General features: G+C 46.6%; 1 protein-coding gene across 3 annotated transcripts in view; it reads left to right on the top strand.

Annotated features, from left to right (window-relative positions):
• The window catches only part of PTPRE (protein tyrosine phosphatase receptor type E), a 59,431-nt gene that overhangs the window by 31,172 nt on the left and 17,812 nt on the right, over nucleotides 1–10,447 (top strand). For all 3 annotated transcript variants that reach the window (XM_035890425.1, XM_035890426.1, XM_035890427.1), the window contains 8 exons: nucleotides 653–743; nucleotides 1,281–1,357; nucleotides 1,477–1,513; nucleotides 2,320–2,417; nucleotides 4,029–4,148; nucleotides 6,479–6,639; nucleotides 9,702–9,837; nucleotides 10,249–10,398. In XM_035890425.1, the coding sequence (XP_035746318.1) occupies nucleotides 653–743; nucleotides 1,281–1,357; nucleotides 1,477–1,513; nucleotides 2,320–2,417; nucleotides 4,029–4,148; nucleotides 6,479–6,639; nucleotides 9,702–9,837; nucleotides 10,249–10,398 (870 nt within the window). The remainder of the gene's footprint in view (nucleotides 1–652; nucleotides 744–1,280; nucleotides 1,358–1,476; nucleotides 1,514–2,319; nucleotides 2,418–4,028; nucleotides 4,149–6,478; nucleotides 6,640–9,701; nucleotides 9,838–10,248; nucleotides 10,399–10,447) is intronic.

The following is a 10,447-nucleotide window of genomic DNA, read 5'->3' as shown; positions in this document are numbered from 1 at the left end:
TGTTTTTTTTTTTTTTTTTTTTTTAAGCTTGACTAATTTATCTGCAGTCTTAGATCTTGCTGATAACCAGCAGAATTTGACTCATGCACGTACAGCGACTTTTAGCATAGAAGAATTGGGATTTATTTTTGCTTCCTCCCTTTCTTGCCAGAGCTGGGCCCTCACCTGCGGGTCTCGGCAAGACGTTTGGTATTTAATGTGCTTAGCAGTGAGCTATTAACAATCAAACTCTATTTATGTTACTGAACCAACTGTTACTGCTATAAGTAGCTGTCGGAGCCGAGCTCGCGGGAGCGGCGCATCCGCGCGGCTGGGTCACGGCGCTGTGAATCACCGCGGCAGATGGCAGCTTCGAGCAGCGGCTCGGAGTTTTAACAATTTTCTAAATAACTGCCGTCTCTGGTGGAAAAATTACTTATTTTTCCAAAACTGCTGAACTCGTTTTCTGTAGTGAAATCTGCCAGGACGTGGTTTCCTGTTTTAGAGTAATGGAAGTTATTTCAACAAAAAACCCAAAATGTGTTTAATTCTGTCGGATGCAAGGCAATGTGTATAGATGCAGGTTTTCCCTGAGCCATGTGCAGTTGTAGTTACCTGTTTTCTAACACGTTGACTTCCATATCTTTTTTTTTTATTTATTTTTTTTCCCCAGTCGTTAACAGCTGGATATGTGCAGGGAACATTTGAAATGGCAAATAAAGAAGAAAACCGGGAGAAAAACAGATATCCTAACATCCTGCCATGTAAGACATTACCTTCTCTTTTACATGGGACGATTAACTCTGGCGCTGAGCATGCTGGCAGTAGCGTTCGTTTGCTGAAAATATTCAAATAATGTAATTTCACTGGTCACAGATGTTCTTCACGCGCCGCGTGTGCAAACGCTGTCTGTTTTGTGGCACGTTTCTAGTATCGATCTTCTCCTCTTAGGTTTTTCTGTAGGTTATCGGGTGCTACGCTGCAAAGCCTCGGCTCTCACGGGGTTCTACCAAATTAGACTACGGCAAGCGGTTGTTTAGTTAGTCTTGGGTTAGTTTTGGGCAATCGAATGTGGCAGAGTTTGGGCTTCCAGTATTGTAGAGCTGCAGTCCCGATGACCTTCAGGTGTGGGAGCAAGGCAGGACGTTTGGGGAGAAAGTTTCTTGATGAGAACTAGGGGCCATATGGGAGACGGCTGGTTTGGGAAGGGCACGCGTAGCCTGGCCTCCTGCTTGCAAAAGGAGGTGACGTAGTTCACGTTGATTAACATGAAAATGTGCTTGCAATGTCTCGTCTTCCAGATGATCATTCCAGAGTGATTTTGACCCAAATCGATGGAGTCCCACCTTCAGACTATATTAACGCGTCATATATAGATGTAAGTTGGCAGTTTTCCACTGTTGGCCAAACTGCAAAGGCGGTGACTTAAAGAAGTATTTTTCTGCTAGCGCACGTTGGGATTTCATCTTTTAACTGCTCTGCTGTTTCTTTCCATAGGGTTATAAAGAAAAGAATAAATTTATAGCAGCCCAAGGTAATTAATTCTCCTTTCTCTATTCTGTACATTTTACGGCTGAAGGTATTTAATTGTAGAAGTGGTTTGGGGTTATTTTCAGCTGCAGGTGGTGGCCAAATGTGAGGTGGGATTTAGAGGCTACAGTTTAAACGAAATTTGAGTGAGCGTGAGGTAACCCGGTACCTTTAGGCCTGCAGATGCTGGTCTGAGCGAGGAGGCTCGCCTTCCCCCCGCCGCCCCCGCTCTGCTCCTCGCTCCTCCTTTCTCATCTGCTTACTGGGGCTTTGAGCGATGGTGTCTCCTGATACAGTACTTTCTGTCGACGCAACCCTGAGGCAGAAATTAGCATTTTTGCCTGCGTTCTCGTGCTGTATTGAGTCACAGGTTTTGTGACCTTTGTCGCCGCAGTCCCAGGCGCAAAGCAATAGCTGCCCCTGCCCTGCAGAAATACTCCTGCGCGGCACGGCGAGCAGCTCTCGAGACCGGTTGCTCGCTGTGGGGACAGGCAAAGCTGGCCCTCGGCATGGGGCAGAGCTGCAAAGGCAAAATCCTAAACGATGCTCCCGCCGTAGCCCGCTTAAAAGAGCATTAATAATATTTCAAGAGAAGAGGTATCAAATCAGGTAGATTTGAGTGCATATGATCATGTAAAAGAAAATATGATGGGGTTTTGATTTTTTTTTTTTTTTCTTTTAAGAAATATGTGGTATGTTCAAAACCTGAGCAGTCTGTAGTAAACACAGGTCTGGGTGGGCACCTGGCGGTGGGGGGGTTCATGCCGGAGCCCGTCACCCCTCTGGAGCGAAGCTGTGTTCTGTCTGCAGGACCCAAGCAAGAAACAGTTAACGATTTCTGGAGGATGGTGTGGGAGCAGAAGTCGGCCATCATTGTCATGCTAACCAACCTGAAAGAAAGAAAAGAGGTAAAGATTTGTTTCGGTTTTCTCTGGGGTGTCTCAAGCAGAGCGTCAGGCCAGTCACTTTTCTGACCACTTCCTCCTTCGGTCTCTGTTAGCTCGTCTGAGTTTCTGCTTATAAATGTAGTTTTCGTTTCCAAAATACAAATTTATGTGTGTCAATCTTAAGGAAAACATTCTGATACCTGACTTGGTCCTGCATAGCCCATAGCCAAAGGCAAGTTCTCATGCCTGTGTTTTTATCAAGCTTGTGGCTGGGCTTGGTTAGAAATGAAGGTGAAAACTTCATTCGTTTTTCTGCAAGTTAGATTTCAAAATTCTTTCTGGCACATGCCCATAAAAATTAAAAAAGCAATACTTTTTGCTTGTGAGCCCGATGCTGCTCCTCCCTGTGCCCCCATCCTCCTCGTAGATGTCTTGCTCCTCCCGCTCCGCGAGACTTCCCATGCATACGGGCCGAAGGCTGGGACGCACATGAGAAGCCTGAAACGTTCGACTTCATTACTGCTGTGTGCTCTTTGCAAAGCTAAATTAAAATAGTAAGGAAACGTATCATCCTCAGAAACAGAAAAGGTGCTTTTTAATTAACTTCAGTTTCAATTATTAATTTCAGTTTGCCACACTGAGCATGCTACATCTTTATTTGAAATATATGAAGTCCTCAAAATCACGTGCCCAAGAAATAAACCCTGTTTCTTTGGTGACTGCACTTAAAGCTTAAAAATAAAAAGAGTCGAGACGTCGTGGTCCCCGCAGTTAGGCAGCCCTGTGGTGGTTTGCCCTTGGCTGGATGCCAGGTGCCACAAAGCCGCTCTGTCGCTCCCCTCTTCAGAAGGACAGGTAGGGAGAGAATGAGATGGAAAAGAAAGAAAACTCACGGAAAAAAAAACCTCGTGGGTCAAGATAAAGGCAGTTTCATAAAGAAAAGCAAAAGCAAAGGCCGTGCGTGGTAGCAAAAGGAAAAAACAAGATTTTATTCCCTACTTCGCATTAGCAGGCAATGCCCAGCCACTTCCCAGGAAACAGGGCTTCAGTACCCAGGGTTGTTCCTCTGGAAGACAAAACGTCATAAAAAATGAATGCTCCCCCTTCTCTTCCTTTTTCCTTAGTTTTTATATCTGAGCTGATGTCACATGGTATGGAATATCCCTTTGGCTGGTTTGGGTCAGGTGCCTTGGCTACGTCCCCTCCCGAGATCCTGCCCCCTTCCAGCCCACTGGTGGTGGTGGGGGGAATATTGGAGACACAGCCTTGATGCTGTCGAGCACTGCTCAGCAGTAGCCAAAACATTGGGGTGTGATCAACCCCTTTCTACACACCCACAGAAAGCCCAGCGCCGTGCAGCTTGACCCAATACAACCCCCTAACAAAAAAACCAAGCCATACCCAAAGCTGTTTCGGTCTGGCTAGGTTAAAAAACAACTTCAAAAGCTGTTCTCACCTTCCTTGCATGACTGTAAGCATCAGTAGCACCAGCAAAGCGTGAACGCTGTGGTGTGCCAGAGGAGAAACCCTGCACGCTCGTGTGCATGCGTATGTGCGCTGTTCTCATATAACTCCGTTGACCAACGATGAAAGCAGACTCAGGGTTATAAAACTTGCTGTATGTTTGTACAGGAAAAATGTTACCAGTATTGGCCCGACCAAGGGTGCTGGACTTATGGAAACATCCGCGTGTCCGTGGAAGATTGCATAGTTCTGGTGGACTATACCATCCGCAAGTTCTGCGTTCAGTCGGTAAGCGACAGCGATGCTCTTGCTGGGGCTTCGCTTTAATTTTTAAAAAGAATTGTTACAATGTCAAATATTCGCTTGAAAGAAATTCAGGAAATTAGTTAAACGTATTTGCAAACCGGGAAAGGTGTGGCAGCTCGCCGAGGCCAGCGAGCAGGCTCTGCACCTCAGCTCACGCAGCCTCCGCCACAGTTTAATGGATTGCAAGAGGTTCTGCTCCGTCTCCTCCTCTCTGTAGCCAAGGGCCACAGAAAGTCCTTCCTTGTGACCACCAAGGAGGGAGCACAGGAGCAGCTTCTTGAGCTTTTTTGGGACAAATTGCACATAGATCGATAAATGAGTGAATTTGGATGTGTTTGGGTACTTGGCATAGTCTGTGGGTGTTAGCTGGCCAATGTCGGCCAGCATTACGGCTTGATTTGGCCAGCAGGTCGAGGGAGGTGATTCTGCCCCTTTACTCTGCTCTGGTGAGGCCTCACCTGGAGCCCTGCGTCCAGCTCTGGAGCCCTCAGCACAAGGAGGACATGGACCTGTTGGAGCGGGGCCAGAGGAGGGCTACTAAAATGATCTGAGGGCTGGAGCAGCTCTCCTATGAGGCCAGGCTGAGGGAGTTGGGCTTGTTCAGCCTGGAGAAGAGAAGGCTGTGGGCAGAGCTGATTGTGGCCTTTGAGTACTTAAAGGGAGCCTATAGGAAAGATGGGGAAAATCTTTTTAGTAGGGCCAGCTGTGACAAGACAAGGGGTAATGGTTTTAAACTAAACCAGGGTAGGTTTAGACTAGATATAAGGAAATTCTTTACAGTGAGGGTGGTGAAACACTGGAACAGGTTGCCCAGAGAGGGGGTGGAGGCCCCATCCCTGGAAGCATTCAAGACCAGGTTGGATGGGGCTCTGAGCAACCTGATCTAGTTAGCAGTGTCCCTGCTCCTGCAGGGGGGTTGGACTAGATGACCTCTAGGGGTCCCTTCAAACCCAAAACATTCTATGATTCTATGATTCTATGATTCTATGATTTCTGTTGTATCCTTGGTCTCTGGCACAAGTTAAGGCTTTAGATCACAGGGGAGATGGTGGGGATGCCTTTGCTCTTGTCCACAGAGTGTAGCCTTGTGCGGGAGCAAATTGCTAGGGACCCTCACCCCCTAAGGGGAGGGCTGCTGGGTTTGTAACGCAATGACCGTCTAATTCAGGTCGAAGCCTGAAGACGATACGGGCTGGTGAGAGGTGATAAACCACGCATAGCTCTGTACAGCTACACGGAGAGCTCAGAACCCCTGAAAATGTGGGTGGATTCGTTCAGGATTAGGTACAGATTCTGAACGGTGAAGCAGCCTCTGCTGATTGAGCGTGCAGATCGCTTTGGTATGAGTAGCGATCGCTGATAAAAACACTCGGAGAAACTGTGCTCAGAAGGCGGAATGGGAAAGAAGGAACGGCACGGAGACGTACGTACTGGGGAGGAGCTGAAGGGCTGGAAGGTTTATGCGTGGACCCGGCTGCCTTTCACTGGTTGATCACTGCTGAGTTTGTGTTGGGAGGATTTGGTTATCCACTGATGGAGACCAGGTAACCCTACAAAACCCAACTGGCTTCTGCAGTTTGAAAGAAAAGGCCTTGACCCTGGCGAACAGGCTGAAGCCTCTAGGGGTCCCTTCCAACCCAAAACATTCTATGATTCTATGAAGACCGATGGGCTTTGTAACCTTCAGGGTAGGTCGTGGTGGGGGGATGCAGGTGAAACGATGCTGAGCGCCGCTGTCGTTGCTGCCGTAGTATCTTCTCGTTTGTTCCTGACGAGTAGGCCAGGTCATGAAACCGTCGGAGGTTGGCCATTAGAGGCGCAGCCCTTCTTCCGTTATTCTATGATTCTATGTGATTCTATGATCGGAGGTTGGCCATTAGAGGCGCAGCCCTTCTTCTGTTACTCCGATGTGATACGGCAAAAGCTGGCACCTGGCATCTCGTAGCGATGCAGATCCTGAACGTTTAGGCTGAATTTTATGAGTTTCATCCGAGGCTGCTAAAAGAAGCGTGAAGATTTTTGTATGTGAAAAAGGACTTGGGATTTGATCCGTTATTAACATAAATTGTCTTAATTTTTGCAATCCTGTCCTGGGATTATTCCAATTTTCACTGGAGTGCAAGGATGCATTTTAATAATATATGGTAATTTTACTCTGTGTTTGTATTTTACATGCACTGTAAACTTCAAATCCGTGAGTCAGGCTCTAAGTGTTGCAGGAATTAAAGTCATAAATAACCAGAGCAGTCTGTTTGTAAATCTTTGCATGAAAAATGAAAGGTCGGACTCAGAGTCTGTGTTGTTCCCTGCAGCTCCATGACGGTTGCAAAGCCCCGAGGCTCGTTATGCAGCTTCACTTCACCAGCTGGCCGGATTTTGGGGTGCCTTTCACACCTATCGGGATGCTGAAATTCCTGAAAAAAGTCAAATCGTTGAATCCCGCCCATGCTGGACCCGTTGTGGTTCACTGTAGGTATGTATGTGCTCTTCAAGCCGTTCTCTGCGCTTGGCCTGGAGTTAGTTACGTGTAGAATATCAAGGCTACATTTTAATCTTCCGTTCATAGCCTTCGAAGTGTGTATGTGAGTGTATATGTATATTTACCTACATATTTATATAGGTAAACGGCAAAAATGTGCTGAGCTTTTTGACAGCCCAGGGTAAAAACAATTTCAAAAGCTCCGTCTTTGCAGGCACTTTAAGACTCACACAGAAGTTGTTGTTTAGGGTTTGGTTGGTTTTTTTTTTAATCCCTGAGCAATACCCTGTGTTTGGTATAAATATGTTCTTTGTCAGAAAAACAGACTTGTAATACAAATCTTTGACCTTCGCCACTAAGCGCTCCTTTGAGAATTCATCCCCCACTTCTCCCACAATAAAATTGCCGTTCGCTATGTAAATTGTCTGTTAAATGCCTTGAAAGGTTTGAAGAAAGACTTGCATTTAAGAGCCTCAAGTGCTGCGATTTGAAAAATGTACTACATACCAATACGGAAACATATTCCCACTCCTGCGGCCGCACGCTCGTGAACTTCCTGCTCTTCAAGGCTGGTGCTAAACTGTTTGAAATCTCACGCTAATCAAACCACAAACAAACTCCGAATCGGTTTTAAAAGATTAATTGCAGTCTCTATAGCAACTGTAAGCGCCGAAGCGAGCAAAGGAGTGTCTTTTCAGGAGCAATTATCGTAGCGAGGTCGGAATAAAAAGAGAAGAATAGCAGCTTTGTCTTTCGGGGGTTTGTTCTTAAGGAAATGGTTGTGGATTCATGGATTTGTTTCTTTTTCTCTTGCTTGAGTCGGACAACTAGAAATACTCTCCAGTAGTCTTTGAAGTGTGTGCTGTTGGAAAAGAGTGCGCTTGTCCTGACCAAGCCAGCCTTTTTCTTTCTTCATTTCCATCCAGGCAGTGCCTTGCTAGGATCCAGCCTCTCTCCCAGGTGTCATACATAAGAGGCTTAAAGAAAAGCATTAAATGGAAAAAAAAAAAAGATTTTAGCAGTCTCACGTAGTCTTTCCTTTGAGAAACCCACAGTATTTTTATAGCCCTTTGCCGGGACGGTCTGTGCAGACCAAAGCTTGAGCTTGAGCTTTATTTTGCACCAGCAGGAAATTCTGTACTTAGTTCAGTCAGCAGCAGTAGAGACAAAATACAGGAAAGTATAAAATATTGTTATAAAAAACTGCAGGGATTTGGATACAGTGGTCCAAGGGAATGCCGTAGCACTGTTACGTGTCGGTGCCGGGGGCTAGGGCAGTGCTTCAGCCTGCTTTGGGAGTAAAGAATGAGGGGGGTGATACTTAATTTCCGTTACAGTTCAGGATATGACACGATTGAACTGTTGACAAAAGGAAAGGGAAACTCATCGATAGTAGTAACCGTCCATTTTTAGTGAGCTGGTGTGAAAGTATCAGCCAGGCATCCTGACCAAAAGCTGCTCAGTTGGAATCTTTTGGAAGTTAATAAAAGGCTAATTAAGCATTTGGAAGGGAAGAGTTGCAGATAAAAGTGTGTGGAGGGGGGATTTCTGCCTTTGTTTTCCCCAGAAGTTTTCAGAAATATTTTTTTTTTCAGTGAGCAGAGAGCTACATGGAGGAGTAGCTGAGTAAGGGATACCCTAGAGTAGGTTAAGGATGGATAAACCCAGGGAACTTCCAAGGCAAATGTCAAGGTTGGTGGAATTACCGGCTTTAGCAGGAACGTGCAAGGATAGAATTAAGCACCGATCTGAAGTAAGGTAACCTTGGGGCAGAGGCACGGGGAGGGACCAAGGATGTGTAAAAAGGGATCGTATCTGCAAAGGGGAGAGAAGCGAGGAAGCTGAGCCCCTGAGCCCTCCTCTTCCAGAGGTGGTTTCCAGGACACATCTGGAAGATGGAAAACCTCGATAAACTGAGAGCCATGCCGGCAGGACTCGAGGTGGACTCATCCGAGGTGGCGGAGGTCAAACACGAGCGAAAGGAAGCGAGGGGGCAGGGACCCTTGGCCACCGAGGGCTGGAAGCTGCCGGGGGTCACAGAGGGGCTGAGGGGGACCGGCGGGTGGGAGCATGGGGCCAGGATGTGGTGTGGCCAGGAGAGAGGGACCCCTGCCAAAGCGATGGTTAAACGCAAAGGGGTGGGAGGCAGAAGGTTACAGGGGGCTTCTTCACCGTGAAGCAGTGACGTGAGGTTTTGGCGGGGGGCCGTGGTACTCCCGTGAGTCTGCTCATCTCGGTCACCCCTCTGGAACAGGAGGGCTTGGGGGCTTTGGTTTCACGTGGCGTTTGCTGTTTGGAGTACGCGTGTCTACACGTGAACTAAGTCCTGTTATGCACGCAATGTATTTTTTTTTTTCTGGTGTTATTTAAAGCCGAACGTTTCCCCGCTGAAAATCGCTCTGTACCTTCGGACACGCCGGGACGCGGGGAGAGGTTTTTGTCGTGTTCCAGACGGTGTTTGCGGACACCACAGCAGTTGCTGTACAAAATAAACCAAGAGAAGGTTAAAGGAGAGCTATTCATGCCTAGCACAGGATGCCATGCCCTTTTCCTCTGGGAGGAAGAGCTGAAAGTCGCTGGAGTAGTGGGATTTATAATGATCGTGCTCCCTCTCGTGGCTGTTGAAGGATATATAAAAAAATAATAATAATTTGGGGTGGCAGTTAGGAAGCGTAGAACTCGTACCAAGTAACTATTACCTATTGGCATGTGACAGCAACCATGCAGAAAAGAGCAAAAATTAAGAAAAAAAAATATTAAAATTTCATTTTAGACTGAGTTATTATACCTGGTCAAGCAGAATTTTTTTTCCAAAGGTCCTTGCCAAGATAATTTTGATCTTATCATTTCAGAGCTGTTAAGGGGTGTCTTTTTATGCTAAAAATTTAGACTCCTTCTTGTTACGATCACTGCTAAAATAAAAAATTAAATTTGGGGGTTCACAGTGAGTATTTCAGTCCGGTATAAACGGTGTAAGTCCCACCTGTGTCACTGCTGTAGCGGTTCCTGCAGACTTGGTCATCCCATAGAGATTTTGTTTTTGTTTCCTTTCTAAGCGCTGGCGTGGGTCGCACAGGCACGTTTATCGTGATCGACGCCATCATAGACATGATGCACGCTGAACAGAAAGTTGATGTTTTTGAGTTTGTTTCAAGAATCCGTAATCAGCGTCCGCAGATGGTCCAGACTGACGTAAGTGGACTTTCATCGGTCAAAATTACAACTTTTTGCAGTCGAAGAAGAATGTATTTCCGCTCTGACACGCGTCCCAGTATGTGCTGTTCTGTTGCGCACCTGGATAGCTGGAAAATGAACAAAGCCCCGTAGGGGGATGGGGTTGGGGAAGAAGATAAAGGCGTGTTAGGGCTGTGAAGACCACCGTAAGGCATGTTACCTCCAGGTATCACGTCCAGGTTTCCCCATGCACACAAGAGTGGAATTTTAGAGAACGTGAGCGATGTCACAGCAAAACTCTTTTTTAGCTGAAGGTGTATTTGGATAATTAGTCAATCGTGGACCACATGGGATGGATGAAAGTGCCGGCATTCATAGTTTTACCTCCTTGCTTTGCAGTATGCTTATCCGCCTCTCTGTTTGTTCCAGATGCAATACTCCTTCATTTATCAAGCCTTACTTGAATACTACCTCTACGGTGACACGGAGCTAGATGTGTCATCCTTAGAAAAACATCTACAGACATCACACAACGCGGCGCCAAACCTGGTCAAGATAGGGCTAGAAGAAGAATTCAAAGTAAGTCTGAAAGTCCTTTGCCGGAGGATTTCTCAGTGTGGCAACACCT

This window comes from Egretta garzetta, unplaced genomic scaffold (genome assembly GCF_000687185.1).
Source record: "Egretta garzetta isolate BGI_Z169 unplaced genomic scaffold, ASM68718v1 scaffold152, whole genome shotgun sequence".
NCBI lineage: Eukaryota > Metazoa > Chordata > Aves > Pelecaniformes > Ardeidae > Egretta > Egretta garzetta.
This window is presented reverse-complemented; position numbering and strand designations above follow the sequence as displayed.